The following is an 18,896-nucleotide window of genomic DNA, read 5'->3' as shown; positions in this document are numbered from 1 at the left end:
AAAAATTATACAGATTCTTCCAAACCTAAGACTAAACTTCATTTTCACAACAACAACAGTCAGTTCCTTTGCTTAAACCAGCCAACAAATTCAAATTTTATTGAAACCTCTGTGAAGAGTTGTCAGCTCTTACTGAAAACCCTGTTAAATTAAGGTTTGGGTAAAAACAGAACTACATGTCTTGTAAAATAAGATTGGCAATGTTACAACGTAGCCAAAGGTCATTATTTATCAATTTGGGAAGAGTTCTACTACAGCTGTACTTACAGAACCCTTCTGTTGAGGAGGAGTTGTTGGTTTGGGAACAAACTGATGTTGTTGCCAGTGCTGCCACATCTTCTGATACTGATGTTCATTCTGTTTACGGCCTGTAAAGAGAAAGCACACAGTATACAGCTATTTTGAGAAAGGTTGTCGGAAAAAGTGCACGTGACAATCCTGAAAGGTATTGTGGGTGATTTTAAGTGCACTGTTTTTCAAAGAAATTTAAAAGAATCGTACAGGAGGCCACTGATATATGTTTGCGAGTGCTGAAGGAAAGTAACAAAAGTAGGTTCGACAGCTACAGTCGTTAGAAACACTGTATTGATCATATCCCATATTACCTTTTGGGATTGTCGCGTGCACTTTATTCTTGACAAACTTTCTCGAAATAGCTGTATACATGTATGTTATTCAGCCTGAAGCCTATAACCCGGAGAATACAACTCTCATACAACATGTGTCAACTAGGTAAGTCATACAGGTAGCATTCACAGAGATCAAGCTCGTCATTGTTGCTTAAGCGCCAGTTGAAAGAAAAAATGAAACCAACCATACCTGGTGCAATACCAGGAGACTGAGGAGCAGGTTGTTCTGCTTGTGCAAGACTAGAGTAATGCTGCACCGCTTCTTTAAGCTTTTCGGTGATCTCTGCCAAGTCCACTTCTTCTGACCTGAACACCTGCTGGGCTATCCAAGGAAGATTGGAAGAATCTGCAAGACTCTTGATGAATGTAATCACACTGGTGATGATGATATCATTTGCGGGAAAGATTGGCTGATGTTTTTCTTTGACCTAGAATAAAACAGTGCCTTGAGCTACACATACTACGCACAATTCCATACTTACATGACCCACATTCAATTGACAGGCATTGCATGCCGTGGAACAATTTTCATATATGAAAATCCAGCCAAAGCTGAAATTCATCCAATCAGATTGCTGGGATAAGCAGTGCAAATTTCCATAACAAAAACAAAACGGTAGAAAAGACTGTTGGTAAAAGGTAGGACTTTAAAGTGACTAGCATTAAAAACACACAAAATATCTACATACAGTACCGCTCAGAAATACATGTACGTTAACCAAAATATGCACACAATATGCGTATATCTCATATGTGTGTATAACCATACGCATATTTGCGTATAAATATACGCATATTCGTGTATACCGATATACGCGTCTGCCTAATTAGCTTGCTTACTGTTTTGCTTATTGTTATGAAGGAATACATGTAGCTTGACAGCACTAAAATAGTACACGACTAAGAACTACGTGTACATGACGAAGGCAGACTTTCACAAACAGCTGCCGTGCTCGGAATATGAACCCACACATGGATGCTTATTTCATCGATAAACATACAGTTCAGGTTCAGACTTATTTTGTCCCACACTATTAAAAGAGAGAAATTACCTAGTAATAGCTATCGCTAATTATAAGTGCCAACGAAACAGTCAATATAATACATAGTTTGCAGATTTGTATCAGAGTTCCAAAACACCGAACAGTAGTTGTAATTTTTTTATTCAAAAGTATTGCAACTCAACTTATCTAGTTACCAATAATACAATAATAGAAATTGCACGCCTTGTATCTCCAACAACAATGCAGGTGTCAACTTGTTTTGCAATAATATGGAAAGCACTGCTGTAATTTTTGAACGGCCGTAATTCTAACCAGAATATATATGATAAAGTTGAATAAAATCAGAGCCATGTAAAAAATGATGATCGCCAAAGGATTTTCAGACTTTTCAGTGTGGAACATGTAACAGGGAATCAAACTCTCTCGCACATGAAAGTTGTTTCACTTGTAGAATTTATATTTTGCAAGATACAGCCATGAATTACAAGTCAAATTGATCGTTTAATTTTGTACTTTGCAGACAACATATTTTCTTTGAAAATTAAATTAAATTAAATTGTTCACGACTCAATGGTTACAAAACGAAAAACAAACTGCTGTACTCGCGGGCCGAAATCCGAAATTGACAACAGCGGCCGATAAGAACACGTGCGCCGGTTTAGTTTTGAGCTCGCTCACGATGGTTCGAAAATAAATATTAAAGAACACTCAAACCAAGTGTACACAACACAATGGTCTGGGAAATGGGAAAAATGTGCTTTCACTCACCTCCGAACACAAGATCATCAATAATCGCAGACGTCATCATCACACATGAAAACACGCGCTCTTTCATTGGTCCCCAATAAAATCTCCAGGGTACCTTACATTACACTTTTCACAGCACGATTGAGAATTTTTCGGCTTCTGCTCTACTTCGCGCAGCATTAAGCTGGCCGCCTCGCAAGCCTCGCGTCTTCGCTCGGCTTGCTCGTTGGCAATAATAAACAAAATGCACACCATCAATAAACATGCAATTCTCGGAAAATCTTCGAGTTTACCTCCCTGAATACGACGGAAGTTCTACTCCTATGTGAAAGGTGTTGTATTACCTGTCACGACTTCCTCTTAAAGTGAGTCGTATGCAAATTTTGATAGATCGTTGTTCTGGCATTCCCTTCTACTTTAATTTGCTATCAGTTTAAAACCAGCAGTACCAAATGATAATGTAACAATACTAAAGAAATTGTTTCCCATTTATGAGTTGGTCGCTTCTCTTTATAAAAACTTTTTACTTCAACGGAAAGGTAAAATGGAAATGAATTGTTGATTTATCTTTAGATTGGATCAATTTCACACCGTGAATATTATTTTTCACTCCCAATTTCACTGCATGAATTTTTACCCTTAATTTCATGCCGTTAAAGTTTTCACCGATCATTCATGGCAGGAATAGTTTCATGCCGAGAGTGAAAGTTTCTTACCGTAGAGTGATTACGGCTTATTCATGATGTGAAAATTGAAATTCACGCACTGTGACTGTGAAAAAATTTCACGGTTTTCAATGAAATCCATATGCCCCTTTTTGCGTGAAGGGTCACAAATGATACATGTATTTGAAAGCCAAACTTTAGACAAATTTTTGTTTCCCTACTGATTCATAAACATTGAATTACTTTTGCTTGTTATCCAATAAATTCGCGACAAGAAGCGACTTGCGCGTTTGTAACATGATAGCTTTTTGCAGTATGTAAATTTTCTGTTATCGGCTTGTGGCTTAACGCTTTGTTCAGATCCAAAAGTTCTTTGTTTTACACAACAATGCAACACAAAGGAAATTTATGGTACTGAATAACAAACGAAAATCAGACGGCATGAATATATGCATACGTTCGTATAAATATATGCGTATGTACGTATAAGTATACGCGTATGAGCGTATATGTATGCTTGTATGTGCGTATACAAGGCTGCTGCCCAAGAAAATTTTAAAGGGGCCCTAAGAGCTAAACGCTGAGAACTTAGGAGCCCAACATATGAAGTGAGAGGTGTTGCTGTGAAAAATTAAGGAGCCCAGAGCTATTCTTTGGGAGCCCCAGGCTACCGGGCTCCTGTTAGGCAACAGCCTTGGTATACACTGCGTATGCGCAGTTAATGTATATCTGAGCGGTACTGTAGGTGTAACATCTGGAGTACTGGTAAATGAAGCCTGGAAAGATGTTAATAACATTATTAGTAGTGAAAATATTAGTTTTGCTGAAAGACAAGGCTTTAGCTTTGATTTCTTTGGAAACTGGAGACAGTTTGGGATCCCTATATTTTCACTTTCACAAAATTTAATAGTTTCAAGCGGTACTGTATCTAAACTGTCTCAACTTTCATGTATATGTTGTAGTTCAAATTTTTCCTTGGTTAAAGAGTTTTCAAACTAGTTCGTTTCTTACTTTCCTTTGACTCAGATTATGATAATGTCTATAAGAGAAAGGAAAGTAAAAGAATTTAACTAGATTTAGATTTCAACTTCATCATATACAACATTATTTGATGTTAAAATGCTTGACCATGAGTTAAACCGTAACATTCTGAATACTCAAAGCATTCCTGTAAGCAATCACCTCATTATTATATTATAAACACTACAGTGTAAGGGACTTTTGCTCACAGGATTTGAGTATAAGCTCAAATAGTTTGATGACAGTAAACAGTCTGATAATAAACGTATCAAATAAGCCGATACAAACCTGCCCTTTTGCCAAAGGATGATCAGGCCCCAGCAGATTCCAGTAAAATGACCCTAAGATTTCTTCTGGAATAAAATCAGTTCCTAGCAAACTAGCAAACAATCCAAGCCGATCATGGTGGAGTTGCAAATCGGACAGCATGGCATCACGTTTAAATCTAACTGTAGTGATTTCTTTCTTGGTAAACTTTAGATGATCAGCGGAAAAATAATTTGGGACATCAAAAATTAAAAAGTCTGCGTGGTGACTGATGACCCCAGCATAACCTTCAGCTGAGCAATAAGTCGCCATCTCTTTGTGTAAATCCCCCGTGGAACCACACACAGACACACCACAACTTAGGAAAGCAAGTCGTAGACAAATCTCGACAACTGGTGGTGGGAAATACAGTCTTTTTCCCGGATAGCAGTTCATTTTCATAACATGAGTGAGGATTTGCCGCGCTAATTGTCGCTTATCGTTTTGAGTGCTGATCCACTGGTGAAGTTTCCGTGATTCACCTTCTCCGTCAAAATACATCACAATTTGGATGTTTTGCTGTCGAAATGATCGCGTGAAGTTCTCCACGGAACGAAGCATTTCATTCCATTGTCCTCCGCAAACCCAATCTGTACCAGGACCGTACAGATGCTTCAAACAACTACGCGTATCAACAAGAAGAACCGGAGGAGGATTCACGTTTGTGGACTTATTCCCATGAAGGACTTCTCTCAGATCAACTTCTTCACACGCAGTGGGACAGTTTGCCTCCAAATACTCCTGTAGACCCTGAATGCCCATTTCACCAGCTTTTCGAAGAAGGAAAAGCGATACTTTGAACGCTCACTCGCAAAAAACAATACTGTTTTTCTACACGTGCTCTGCCGCCATATTGAGCTACTCTCGCGGCGATGTCTGGGAAAGCTTTGTGCAGTATACGCGCGCATTGTTACTTGGGATTAAGATTTGTTGCCATAACAACTAAACGCTTCAGGATACACAATTTGTTTAGATCTGAAACACAGCGCTTTCTTTCTCATTTTCTCGTCGTATTTTCGCAACATGCCTCGCGATCCGTACCCTTTTCCAAGACTTCAGAATGACAGCGATTTCTACGGACAGCAAGGAAAGCAGGTGTGTTTGAAAAGGCAGAGTATTTACACATTTAATTCCTGAAAATAAGTTATCGAAGGCAACAGCAAATTGTTTCAGTTTTTTCTATCGGTTACCCTACGAATGAAATGTAATGAATGTCACTTATATTTGAAATGTGGGTTATAGACGAATTAGAGAACTGATAACCGCACTTTTGCTGGCCAATTGAAGCAACTGTCGCTTTTTATAAACTCGATGAATGAAATGAAATATTCAGGATTTTAATTTCAGGAGGCTCGAATTTTTTCTCCTTTTTTCGAACAAATAAAGATATTCTGTTTTTTGATACAGTTAGGGTAATCATATGAAGACAAAATTTGGCCAGGGTACTAAGTACCCATCGCAGATTTCTCACATCACATTTTCCTCCAAAATAACGTTACCATGGCAACGATATCAGGCATTTCTTTGAGCCATAAAATCAAGATATGTCTTTTTTGAAAAAACGGGACGGTGAAGTCTTCTCATTCAGCATTACCAGATAATGTTAGAAATAATCTATAAAATATTTAAAATTCAACAAAATCTGTAGGTCAGTTTTTCAGAAAAATAAGTTTCTTTGATATGTGTCGCTAATTTATTTTTTCACCTACAGAATTTCTTTAAATTTGAAAGACAAACGTTTTAAATTTAAATCTAAGCTAACATGCAAAAAATGAAAAAAATTCATCGTCCGGAGACAGAGATATTATAGCGAGTAAAGTTGCAAAATCAGGAAAAATGAGGGGGTTACAAGATCGGCATTTACGCATGTGTCACCCGCTCATTAAAATGCAAGCGTGAGTGAAACTACAGGCTAACACAAACGGATTTAAGTGACTATTAAACCGTGTGTGTACAATTTTCGTTGTTTTCGTGAATAGGAGATGTCTATTTATATTCCATATGTATAGGAATTAGAAGAAAGGAGAGCGAAATTAGCGGTATTTGTTTATTTCTGGTGACCCACTTTGAACCGTGAGCTGACGCGAGCAGCTTTTAGAATTGCGTGTGTGGCTTACGCACGTGCACTCAGCGGAAAACCCTTTCGAGCCTCCTTAATCTCTTTAAAAGGCTGAAATTCCACAGTTGTCACGTAAAATACAACAAATGTGTCTTCTCTCAAGGTTAAGGAAAACAGAACTTTGGCCAAATCGAACTCTGATGGTACTGCTTGGGACAGACTCAATAAAACAGCCACACTCGCGAGCTCAAGAAGGGAGATTTTCCATCACGATCCACAGGTAATATGATGAAACCAGTCACGCTAAAATGAAAACTGTCACGCCTTTTCAAGAGGAAAAAAATATGCATCCTTGCCAAAATGAAAGATCAAAGGCATACATTTGATGATGCTGGAAAGAGTGTGCATTTGAATTTTTCCCTTTCTACCTAAAGCTTTAGACCAGTCAGTGACTCAAACAAATAAATCACTTAAATAAAGTGATTTCTTTGGATTTCATTCTATCATGATGTAACAATCTTTTATCAAAGAAGAGATGTGGGGTAGGGTGGGGTTGGGCATTACATGCTTATGGCTGACAGGGTGGGCATTAGCTTGCATTTTCATAATTATTAATATTTATTACAGGCTCCCCATGATAGCTTGGATTTTGTGATCAAGTCGACTTATGACCACCACAAGGAATTCCTTTCGTCAAAAGCGGAGACACTAGTGCAACATGAAACTGCTGGTCTGCCTCATGGGTATGTGTTCTTTAGTGTGAAGACCTTTTTCATAATGGTGGCCCAAGATTTTTGAATGCTAATAAGCTTTTCTATCCTTGCTACATTATTAAAAATGAGCAAAATTGAAAAGGTATGGGTCATTAACTTTTGAGACTGTATCATGCTTCAGTGCAGCCTCGTTCCCAGGTTCTTTTTGTCGACGAGCAAAGAGAGATGGACACCCTGGGAACAAGGTTGGCTTCAGTGAACTGGATATCCATTGTTTTAATGCAAATATCACCCCAAAATGAACTGTATTATGGGATTTGTGAAAATAGCAAATTGAGGCGAGTGGGTCAAATTAGCATGAATACAAAAGAAACATAAATCATCCCCCCAATTGTTTGTGATAAGCCTCAGACTGAAATAAGTATATATCTGAAAGTGTGGGTCATACATGTAGACAAAATGGAAAAGTGATACATACACTTTTATGGGAATTGTCCATAAAACTGTTAGGATCACTTCTCCATTAAGCCTCATTTATGGCTAAATTGTTGTGCCTAACCAGATTAATACCATGACCCTGTTGGAGTTGGTTGAAATAATCCCTGGATTGGTGCTATCCCAGCCATGAACATTATTATCATTCCTGAGAATTTACACTTATAGGAAGTCAACATTAATTTCTTCAAGCTTAAATCACAGCAAGGTGACAGCTCTGTAAACAAGACACAAATGGCTGGTCTGACTTGAATTTCCTTAAGTTTCCTTCTTGATAGCCTGACAACACTTCTGTATATGGAAAATTTTTGGAAAGAAATGTTTCACCAGAGAAGCAATTTGGAAATGCAGAATGCATTTCTCAATGCATACAGAAAATGCACGCATTGAGGTACTCTGAAGAGGACAAAGAAATTAAACTAAGGAAGGGTTTATGATCAAAATTTGTGCAATTGTGAGAAAGTCCTCTTTCATCCACAGACGAATTTTAAAGAACAGACCTCCCCCTGAAGAACCTGAAGTTGACCTCTACAAACTGCCATTGATGAAAAGTACAAGTAACCAACGACAGAGCATCCACAGCATCAATGGAGCTATAGGTAATATAAATGTAAAACTTTAGCTACTGCACTGTCTTAACTGGTACATTTTTTGAGAAACATGTGTGCTGCATTGTTAAAAGAAGGATTTGTCCAAACAAAAGACAGAAATGATCCTTGCACAATAGCCCTCACTCCAAAAAGATATAAATTTCGTTTACTGAGTTAAACAATAAGTTAAAATCTAAAGTTTGGCTTTAAGAAACAATTATTGCAAAATTAGTAATAAATTCCAAGGGTGCTGGCAAACAAAAACATTGATTATTCAAGTCACATTTACACTTAGAGGCTAAAAATAGGAGATCTCTCTGTCCCTACTCAGGAAAAAAAGATGTTTCTATTGATATTTTCACCTGTCCCCACCCCCCCCCCCCCCTCCCATCCTCTACTTTGTTAGACCTTGTGCAGTTTTTGTAAATCATTTTATTTGTTTTAATTTAGAGAGCCATCACAGTGCTGCAACAAATGGGGGCTATTCCAGAAAACATGATGGAGGGTTTTATACTTGTTAGAGACACCAAATGTGTACTTCTGCACTCTGTTCAGCAAGCTTTTATTATTATTTCTAGGCCAACATCGTGGAATTTAATGAGATATGCTATGTACAGTCTAAGTTTTTCCACGTTCATAGATCTTGATCTTCATGTGTAGGTACAACTAAATAAATTTGCATGTAGATAATACACCCTCTCAATATTGTAGTTCTTAACAGTAAATTTTCCACTGTAAATTTCAGCTTAATTGTTTATGATTGATTTTCTTGTGGATTCGCACTTCAAAATTTTTTTACAATAATTATTGTATTTTTCAAAGACAATAAGAAAAATATATTGATTTTCATAAGAGTATGTTGATTTGAATTCTACGTTTACTAAACTAAGACATTTGGAAGAATACATGAACCTTTGCATGGATTTACTCAGATTTCCACAATTCTGCAGAATCTCACCTTCAAGAACTAAGCGCCCAACTGCGTTTCCATCAATAAAATTTCCAAACATAGCTGGGAAGATTGACTTTGCTCTGGAAAGTGAATTGGAGTTTTTGTTTAGTTCACACGCTTGAATACCATAATTATGTTAATTTTCAGAGCTTCTTCATGATCAGTAAAAATATTCCTACATATTTCATTGCTTTCCATTGGTGTCGAGTTCGAAGGTAGAAATGCACCATGGGAACCAAAGGTGCTGATTGGTAGGTTATGTCATGCATCAACTGATTTCATTTGATTGATGGAAGCCAAAATGCAGTTTGAGCATTGGCACTTGAAGATGAGAATTTGAAGAATTATGAAAATTGCAGTAAAACACTTGTCATGCTGTTCAATCAGTAAGAATTATTACAGCAGACAAGAACACACATTCTCTGGTTTCATGCTTTCATCTGTCTGAAAATCTGACCATGACATTGCATTCATTCCAGCATTCTAATGAACAAAAAAATTTTACAGAGAAGCAATGATCTGTTCAGTGATACATTTATTACTGACAAATCAACGCAAGCTAAATCAGAAGCAAAAAATGAGTGATGCATTTGATTGATTCTTTGAAATGTAACATCTTGATGTCCTTTACTTAGAAAGTTCAGCGTAAAAATGGGGAAAAGGTCACAATTGTTGCAATTTATTTATGCATGCCTTTGAAAAGGTTATAATCAGGGGATAACCAATCAATATACGCAGAGAGTTAAGCATTAGTTTGCAATGTCATCAAACTCAAATGTCCCAAGGCCTTGCTAGTACATTTTCACCATTTGCATTTTGTTCAACCAAAAGTTCAAATTGCTCCACTCTTATTGAGTTGTAAACACAGATTGGACAGGCTGTTGGCAGACAGCCTTCCACTCTCCCATAATATTTTAATAGCAGTTTGGTTGTATGCTTAAGTTGTAGAGTTAATTCTGACATCCTCTGCTGAAACTCTGGTAAAATAAACTCCTGGAAGTACACCCTTGGAAAATGATGATTGCATGTAAACAAAACAACATCACTTTGCAATTCGGATGCCATTTCACCTTCTCTCCAACCTTGCTGTTGTGAAACTGCAGCAGATGCAACAGTGGCAGCTGCAGTCATTGATAATGCAATGTAGGGATGTCTATCCAGATCCTTCTTTATATTATCCAAGATTTCTTGCCACATATGTTTTTGTGCTGCATCAAATTCTTTGCACTTGACACCTGCATCCAACTGCGCAAATGGTTGCTGCAGGAGTGATTCATCTTGACTGCAGGATACCTCAGTGGAATTATGGACTGCAAGAATCTTTTTTAAGTCCAAATTGTATTCTTCACCGATGTTCTCTTGTTGGAGTTGATTCACCACATGCGTTATGACACTGTTCAGGAATGCAGCACAAAATAATGATGACAGTTCTTCCCCTTCATTTGCTTCCTGGTGATCAGGTGCACTTGGAGGTGAAAAGAAAGGATCTCTGAAAAGCCCCCAAAAAGAACAAAAATTAATTCTCTTAGAGAAGACTTGAAACACCCAATATTAGATTTATTATACCGGTATGTAAGATGGATAGTTTAAGACTAAATAACTATACTGTAACAACCAAGCCTTGCAAAGTTGTTGCTTAGTTGAACTTCCCTCAAGGGATGGAAGAAAGCTTAAAGGGGCTCTGCATGTATGCAGCAACTCTTACAAAGTCTGGTTTTACTTTAAAACGCGTCCCAAAAAGAATAAGCCAAAAAGGAGAAACGATGCATCTAACTCCAATGATCAACAACAGAAGTTGCTAAGCAGATGGACAATAGAGTTGCTAGCCTAAGATGATGAACATATTAAAGAGAGAACAACAACAACTGGGGTTTTACAGCTTGAGCTAAAATGATATTACACCATGTAACAAGTACTCAAGGGAATGTACAACAATGTACAATTTTCATGCGAGTTGGGCCCTTGATACTCCTTAATTGTTAAGGAGTATAAGGACCCAACTCTCGTGGAAATATTGATGTTTACAATAATCAAGGTTCAATGGTAAAACATATCTAACATCAACACTTCTTGATCAACTCAGTCCAAATGAATAAATAGTTGCAATTTGTTAAGGGGGCTTTTGTTTTCAAAATAGCCACAAGCCGTTTTATTGAGGTGACAGACAGTTGTTTCAAAGAAAATGCATACTTTTCAAATAACCACCTATGTAATTATACTAAAACAATAACTGTTTTTCCTGAGGCGAACAATTATTGTATCACAATTATTGGTATCAGTGAATAAAACCCCCGATCTTGGCTTTTGTTCGCCAATATTCACCTTGCTTTCACTGGGTGATCGTTAAATATTTCTATGTATAAATACGCATGTACATAAATTTAAGTAAATAATAATAATAATAATAATAATAATAATAATAATAATGATAATAACAACAGTCTGGATCGTTACACATCAACTAAAAGGCCTGCCTAGATTAGCTCTAGCTACCTCCCAGCCAGTGCTTTTGTGTAAATAGTTTAAATTAAAAAAATAAAGATTGTTGTTGTTTAATAAAAAGAAAGAAGATAGCAATTTGGCTAATCTTGAAAAGTAAGCTCAATGTTTTTGAAGTTTATGACAACTGGCTTAGATAGTCTTTTTTTCTCAAAAATATTTTGTTTGCAAGGCAATGATAATAATTATTTTATCAATAAAATAAAGGACTTCAGGCAATATTACCATTTTTACTCCAAACTCATGATTAACTTAAGACTTCCCTAAAACATGTGAAAAAATTCCCCCTTTAAGTGCAATAACACATTCAATGACAATAACAAGGTACCTGATAATCAGTAAACTAAGTGGATATCCAAGAATTTCTATGTATTCTAACAAGAAAGACTCCAAGCTGTCAGTAGGCACATTGTTTTCACTCCAGAATTTTAAAATCTATTAAGCAGAAGAAAAAAAAGTTTAAAATGTTTGGAGTGTAAAATGTAAACCTAAAATTTATTTTAATTGTAGAAGAGGAAAAAGTCCTTTTCCTTACCTCCTGAAGAAGCCAAACTTTTTGTTGTGTTAATTGTTTACCACCAACCTCAGGATCTATGAATTTCCTGAGAAGACAAATGGCAGTAACATTAAAATCCCCTAATACCAGTGCCAGTTGAGTTCTGTGCAAGGAAGCCTACAGCAACTCAAGCCATTTAGGACACAGCTCTTTATAACCTCTAATTTCATTGGATCCCTTTAGGACGCAGCTCTATTGTGTTTTATGTCATGGTCCATCGTTTCTTTTGTATCGTTCTTTGTGTCCATTGTTTTCTGAACCAATCCTGAGAGTCGTTACCAGAGCTGCGTGGCGACCCAGTCAAGCTTCTGTTACTTTGCAATGCTTCTTAACTTTTTGCTGTTTGATGCATTTATATTGTCTTTGATTTTTGTAATGAGCCTACATTGGCTCACTAAATGTCAAGTGGTTAAATAAACTCTTCTTAAACCTGTTTGAAACCCCATGGAAACACCTTGAACAAAATTTGAAACCCTTTAGAAACCCTTTGCAAACCTGGCTTTGGTTGGTTGGTTGGAACCCAGTTTCTCTGAAATGTTTGTTTAGACCTGTGTTTACGTGGAGATTCACAATTAGAGACAATAATAAATGCATAAACCAACATTGTTTTAATAAAATCACATTGCAAGTATAATCTCTCTTCAAAGGAAGAAATAGGTAATTCACTGTACAGTATTAGCATGACTGTACATATCTTACAAGTTTGTGGTATTTTGGTTCACTGCACAATTTCTTTCTAAGCTGAGAATACAGAGGAGCAGAAACCCTGGCATTCAGGATATCTTGCTATAGCTTACACAATCAACTGCCAGTGCAAGACTTTGAGGCAAAATCCCAAGTAGTGAATAGTTTTTACTGCCTGGATTTCCTCACTAAGTAAAGAATGGTGTTGTTTGCGCATGGTCACAAAAATAACAGGTTGAGGACAAAATGTGGAGTACCCAAATGGAGTACTCCTAAAACAGTTAAGTGAAAAAAAATTATTTAAAATTATTTCGCATTTTTATTTAAATTTTTACATAACCAATTATATATAAAAAATGATACAACAGTATCCACTAAAGTTAAACATGTTCAGGTGGAATTAGTATTTGGATGGGAGAACTTGATTTCTTTTTGTATTTGGTTGTTAATTAAGGCTTTTTCCGAATCTTCTTTTAACATGTTTGGTGAGTGGCAATGAGTCCCTAAACAGTGCGGTTACTAAGTGGGTGTTGACTCACAAAGTTTCCATTGAAGTTAAGCCCATTCAGGTGGAGTTGTACTTGGATAGGAGACCTTTTTCTTTTTGCTCAATTTCATTTTTCGTATTAGGTTGTAAAAGTCTTTTATTCCAATGTTCTTTTATTCATGTATTTGGAGCAATGGAATTCCCAAACGGTGCAGTTAGGCTAAGCGGGTCTTGACTCACAATTAAGCCCAAAAGCGCTCTAGGAAAGAATGCTACTAATGTTAACACCATTGTTGAGGTTGACCATTGCTTTTGTAAAGTGAAATAAAGGTGACAAGTGGGCCTCAAACAGAATAACTGAACAATGGATATCAATTGTTGAAACTTCAAGAAAATCCTACGTTAGATTCATAATTCATGCACGCACTGCAGGCCTACAATCTTACACTCACTCACTTAGCCAGCCGTGATGACAATATGGGTATTGCACTTACGGTGTACTACCCACAAAAAAGATAATCAGCTGCCCACTGCCCAGAATACAAAATGTAGTAATTTAAAATGTGCTTTGTTAGACATGGGACATGGAAGAAGAGAGGTACATTTTATAATGATTGAAATCTTCACTTCACAAATCGGGAAGTCTTTGGTTGGAAGTTCAACTTTGAAAATTGATTTTTTTTTACTTCTAAGCTTCTACTCTATTGGGGGTACTCCATAGAGTGATACTCAATGTTTTGTCCTCAACTAAAATAAGTTGAGACTATAATCTTCTGTTCAACAATGAATGAACAACAGGCTCCCCACACTTGCCGTAAATCAAGCTACCTTATCACAGTTTTCTTTTACCTGATAACATGATGCATAATTTCGAGAGCTGATGAAACCACCTTCACTTTTAATTCATTGCAAGATGTGGAGGACATCAAACAGTCACTTAAGAATCTTAAACTGTAACCAAGCACCTAGAAAACAATGTTGCAAAATATTGATAGAGAACAACAAACAGCACCTCACAAAAAACCGGGCAATGTTTAATGACCACTGAACACCTCAAACAGAACAGCAGTCATTTAATAAATATGTATTACTAAAATTATGTGGCATTAATTAGCTCACTTTCCAAAATTAATGACCTGAGCTGAATTTGTGCAGATGCACTTTAAAATGTTCAGAAGCAAACTTTAGACCTGAGGGTCTAGGAGTCTGGCAATGACAGAGATCAGAAATGCCTGAACATTGATTCTTCTGCTTAGAATTGAAGTCAAGCCTTCACCTCCAAACTGTCTGTTAATGAAACCCAAAGAGCTATCTTGTGAGACGTCAACACCCCTTAAGGAAAAAGGGGAGATAAAAATAATACAATATTATAAATCCGAAAAATTACCTGTGGCCATTCAGCGATAGTTTCATAAATAACTGCAGCTGCTAAGAAGTCCTTGATATCCAGGCAGTGTCTGAAAAGCCATGATCAATTGAGTGAGTCAGAAAAAAGGTACTGATTGACTTTCCATTCCCAGCACTTACTGAGAAAGCATGTTTTATGAGTCAAATGAGTCAATGAGTCAATGAGTCATGAGTCATGAGTCAATGGATTCACAGTCAATATAGCAATAATTTGTTGATTAAGCCTAAGCCCTTGTTTCAGTGATTGGGCCTAAGCACTCTCTGAAATTTTAGCTTTCATTTTATGGTTTAATTAACTGCACTAACTTGTTGACTCATTGACTCATCGACTCATTGACTCATTGACTCATAAATACTTGACACTCGCACTTACTGCCAACCCCCACTTTCTCAAGTTCATGTTTTCCCTGGCCTGGTCCCGTTACATCCCTACTCTTGGCTTCTCCCAGTATTGAATCGTGACTATACCAGAACATTTTTGCAATTATGAATACAAAGCATTTATATTGTCTGTACAATACCTAATCAATGGTTGTGCTGTGTAGTGATCACTCAGTTGACGTAAGGCCACAGCCAGAGCTTCTCTGCCATAAGGTGCTGACTTACTGCCTGTCCAGTATTAGACAAAAAAAAGTAAGAAACTTAAGTTTTCAAGTAAATGTGACTGCCTCAAGCCAGAAAAATGAGTTCCATGAACTCTCCCAATCATAACACTGAACTGAACTAAAATCACATGACCCTTTTGCTTCAAAGAGTGAAGCTTATCGCATTTAATTACCCTGGCTAAGACCTGATTAACCCATTGATTCCTAGGAGCATTAGACTTAACAGATTTTACTCGGTCTAATGCCAGGCAATTTTACTCATCAACTTTCATCATCCTGGGGTGCATGAGGAGTGAGTGGGTTAATTTTTTTGTGAAAGAGGAATCAATAGGGTAAAGGATTAAAGAAAACCTAAATGATTAGCTCTTACCAACTGATGAGAGTTCTGGCAAATCCCATTCAAAATCCATATCAGTATATGCATCAAATCTTTCTAAATGCTAAAAAACAGGAAGAAATCAAAATTTTAGTCATACTCAGTAATAATAATTATTATAATAATTACAAACTAAGGATACATTATCAAAGAAAAACAGAAGTGATCCTTGCTCTTTAAGGTGTATCTGGTGGACAATTTAAGCAATTATTGTCTCTTATAGACACCAACAACAAATTGACCTGCTCCCACTGTGTGGCTTCATAGCTCAGTTGGTAGAGCATTGCACTAGCATCACAGAGCTAGGACATGGGATCAACGGCTGTTGAGGCCACCTGAATTTTTCAGGAGAATATTTAACAACTATTCACCGAAGTGGAGGTGGCTGGCAGTGGATATTTACCGAGCCGCAAAGCGGCGAGGTAAATATCCAACACTAGCCACCGACACTGAGGTGAATAGTTGTTTTAGTATATACTAAAACAGTGAGATAATATACAGCACAAAAAATTAATTTGGATGTTTTCTTCACTTTACGCCCAAAAATGTTGTAATCTTTCCATTGTGACTATGAGTTAAAGTTTGTATAAAGCTTTCAGTTTTTAAACACTTTACATAGGCTTATTTACTTTACTGTTGTACGTAGCGGAACAAATTTTCTTATCCAGGAAATGGATTTTTTTCACACTAGTTTTGCATGAACACTTTCTCTGCTTTTTGCTCTAACCTTTTTTTTTTCAAAATGCAGTCCAAAATTGGGGTGTGTATTATACACGGGCGCATATCATACACGGGTAAATACGGTAAGTTAAAATCATCTTTTTGTGCCATTATTATCTCACTGTTTTAGTATTATACTAAAACAACTATTCACCTCAGTGACGGTGGCTAAATATCCACCACTAGCCACCTCCACTTCAGTGAATAGTTGCTAACTACTAGAGACATTTGCTTAAATTGCCCACCAAGTGTGAGGATCACTTCTATCTTTCGCCAGCACTACAAACATGCTTTTCTTTCATTTTTTATCACTTGCAGACCGACCGGTTTAAAGTAGAGGTCACTTTTCACAGGTCACTCGTTACAAACCTTTTGCTAATGCTAAACTTAGGAATTAGGAATTAGGAATTAGAAATTAGGAATTAGGAATTTGACTTGATTTGCTTGAATTGTTAATTTCAGTTTACAGTGTCCCCAATTAGTGCTCCAGCGCTAGAACGACTAGACACTTAAATAAAGTTCCTTTCCTTTCCTTAACAGTAGGCCTAAAAACAATGTTTAGGCCTAAGGTTAGCGAATTTGAAGGTTTTGGGTTGTTTTGATATAGGTATAAAACAACGATCTGTTGCGAGTGACCCGTACGTGTTTTAAACCTGCTGCTTGCAGACTGAATGACTGCTAGAAAGTATAAATATATGAAATGTTCATACATGTTTATCTGAACTGTGAAATTTGTAGGTCTCAGAGAAAGTGACCAGTGCAGTTACAAAGCAAAAATGAGCAGCTGTGAAAGAAACCTGGTTTTTGTTTCAGGGTTCTTTTGCAATGGCTCAAGTTGCTTCAAAATAAGTAAGTAATGTGATGATCACTTTCACCGCAAGGACAGACTGACTGACCGACTGACTGGCTCACTAGCTGGTTGACTGATTGACTGATAGGCTATTTGAATGATTGCAAATGATTCACTGATTGCAATAATTATTATTGAAGCAAGCAAGAAATCATATTTAACTACTCCATGACATACCTCACTTGATACTGAAGCTCTCCTGTTAAGAGGAGGAAGACTGGTAAGCTGGCAAGGTAATGAAACTTCCTTCCTATTGGCACCAATGCTGCTAAAATCTAAACCCAGCTGCAATTAACAATGACAGAGTAATAATTATTACACCAAGGTAAGCATTGAAGATCAAAGTGACTATTACTCATAAAAATGACCCATTTTATGAAGGAGAGTTCAAAATATATCCCAGATGATCTTGGTACTGTGCTCATTTTACCCCCCCCCCCCCCCCCTTTTCATGCAGTGCTCTATTTTAAAGCTATTTAAAGCTACAGTACTTTAAGATACACTGAAAGAAAAGAAATCGAAACAAGGATGTGAGATCTGGGGATTGAACTTGGGACCTCTAGCACCAAGGCCGCACACTAGCTGACTGTGCCATCCATCTGTTCTCGTAGCCTCAGTATCAGTAAGGGTTTTAGTTTTTTGTTAGCCACAGGTTTATCGGTTCATTTGAGTTACTTGCATAGACACTGGTAGATAAGTAAACAAAATGATGCCAATGCTATGATGTTGACGATAATGACCATGATGGTGATGATGTTGATGGTGATTGTCCATTAGCAGACACAACAGCATAGTTTGGCCTGCTCTCACCCCACTCTCCAAAACCCCCTCCACCGACCAAACTGGATTTACACACCACCAATATTTATTTTAGCCTAATTAAAATGCTGCAGTGCCGCCAAATAATTTAAATGGTTTATCCTCTTTTCGGTGTATTGGTTTTAAACTGTAATCAAGGTTACTAACCTGACCAGAGTCCGCCCTTCCCCAGACGTGAACAGAACCTGTTGCATCCATGGCAACTGAACAATCTGCACCAACACTGATGCTCACAATACACTTGTTAGAGAGTGTGTGAAGCAAACGCGGAGTCACCTGTACAAAGAAAGGGAGTAAAGAACGGTAGTAATAATCGTAGATTAAAGCCTCTGAGGCCTTGCAAAGAAAGCAATTTAAGTAAACATAGAATGCCTTTCATTTATCCCTGTGTTTATAGGTCATATTCATGCTCTTCTAGCATAAGCATTTGAATAAGTGCACAACTTGAACGATTTGCTAGCTCACCCATTTTGCATGCTCGTGTTTGTTCTTCTTTAATGGGAACATAGTTTTTCAGTGAGTGATTAACCCATTGACTCCCAGGGGTTCCCCATTCACAAGTAAAATTGTCTGGCGTTAGACAGAGTAAAATACTCTGGCGTTAGACAGAGTAAAATATCAAGTCTGGCCGGTTTAGGCCGGTTTGGACGTCAAAGGGCTAAATATGCTCATCTCATCACAATAATCTTGACAAGACAAAACAGAGCATATAT

The 18,896-nt window shown here is 37.2% G+C and overlaps 3 protein-coding genes across 4 annotated transcripts in view; 1 reads left to right on the top strand and 2 right to left on the bottom strand.

Moving 5' to 3' along the window:
- LOC138056833 (constitutive coactivator of PPAR-gamma-like protein 1 homolog) overlaps window positions 1–5,234 on the bottom strand; it is a 16,987-nt gene extending 11,753 nt beyond the window's left edge. Inside the window, exons 1-3 of the mRNA XM_068902745.1 lie at window positions 4,354–5,234; window positions 820–1,057; window positions 268–368 (exon numbers count right to left, since the gene is read on the bottom strand). Of these exons, the coding sequence (XP_068758846.1) occupies window positions 268–368; window positions 820–1,057; window positions 4,354–5,133 (1,119 nt within the window). The 5' untranslated portion in view covers window positions 5,134–5,234. The remainder of the gene's footprint in view (window positions 1–267; window positions 369–819; window positions 1,058–4,353) is intronic.
- A 63-nt stretch (window positions 5,235–5,297) lies between these two features.
- Window positions 5,298–10,184, top strand: LOC138056835 (protein CFAP276-like). The gene is made up of 5 exons (XM_068902746.1): window positions 5,298–5,466; window positions 6,594–6,710; window positions 7,058–7,173; window positions 8,119–8,237; window positions 8,679–10,184. Exons 1-5 carry the CDS (start codon window positions 5,395–5,397, stop codon window positions 8,747–8,749), a joined length of 495 nt encoding a protein of 164 aa, XP_068758847.1. The 5' UTR covers window positions 5,298–5,394; the 3' UTR covers window positions 8,750–10,184.
- The window catches only part of LOC138056832 (uncharacterized), a 54,863-nt gene continuing 44,740 nt past the window's right edge, over window positions 8,774–18,896 (bottom strand). For both annotated transcript variants that reach the window (XM_068902744.1, XM_068902743.1), the window contains exons 34-42: window positions 18,331–18,459; window positions 17,542–17,649; window positions 15,789–15,858; window positions 15,335–15,422; window positions 14,794–14,863; window positions 14,256–14,371; window positions 12,215–12,281; window positions 12,008–12,114; window positions 8,774–10,669 (exon numbers count right to left, since the gene is read on the bottom strand). In XM_068902744.1, coding sequence (XP_068758845.1) covers window positions 9,952–10,669; window positions 12,008–12,114; window positions 12,215–12,281; window positions 14,256–14,371; window positions 14,794–14,863; window positions 15,335–15,422; window positions 15,789–15,858; window positions 17,542–17,649; window positions 18,331–18,459 — 1,473 coding nt within the window. In that variant the 3' untranslated portion in view covers window positions 8,774–9,951. The remainder of the gene's footprint in view (window positions 10,670–12,007; window positions 12,115–12,214; window positions 12,282–14,255; window positions 14,372–14,793; window positions 14,864–15,334; window positions 15,423–15,788; window positions 15,859–17,541; window positions 17,650–18,330; window positions 18,460–18,896) is intronic.

The sequence above is a fragment of the Montipora capricornis genome, chromosome 7 (assembly GCF_036669925.1).
Source record: "Montipora capricornis isolate CH-2021 chromosome 7, ASM3666992v2, whole genome shotgun sequence".
NCBI classification, from domain to species: Eukaryota; Metazoa; Cnidaria; class Anthozoa; order Scleractinia; family Acroporidae; genus Montipora; species Montipora capricornis.
The sequence above is the reverse complement of the archived record's forward strand: the minus strand, read 5'-3'. Positions and strand labels throughout refer to the sequence as shown.

What these genes read in the sequence shown, in the direction of transcription:
- LOC138056835 (XM_068902746.1), top strand. Translation starts at nt 5,395, where the DNA reads ATGCCTCGCGATCCGTACCCTTTTCCAAGACTTCAGAATGACAGCGAT. An exon ending in ACGGACAGCAAGGAAAGCAG is followed by an intron (nt 5,467 to 6,593) that starts GTGTGTTTGAAA and finishes TCTTCTCTCAAG; the next exon opens with GTTAAGGAAAACAGAACTTT. An exon ending in ACTGCTGGTCTGCCTCATGG is followed by an intron (nt 7,174 to 8,118) that starts GTATGTGTTCTT and finishes TTTCATCCACAG; the next exon opens with ACGAATTTTAAAGAACAGAC.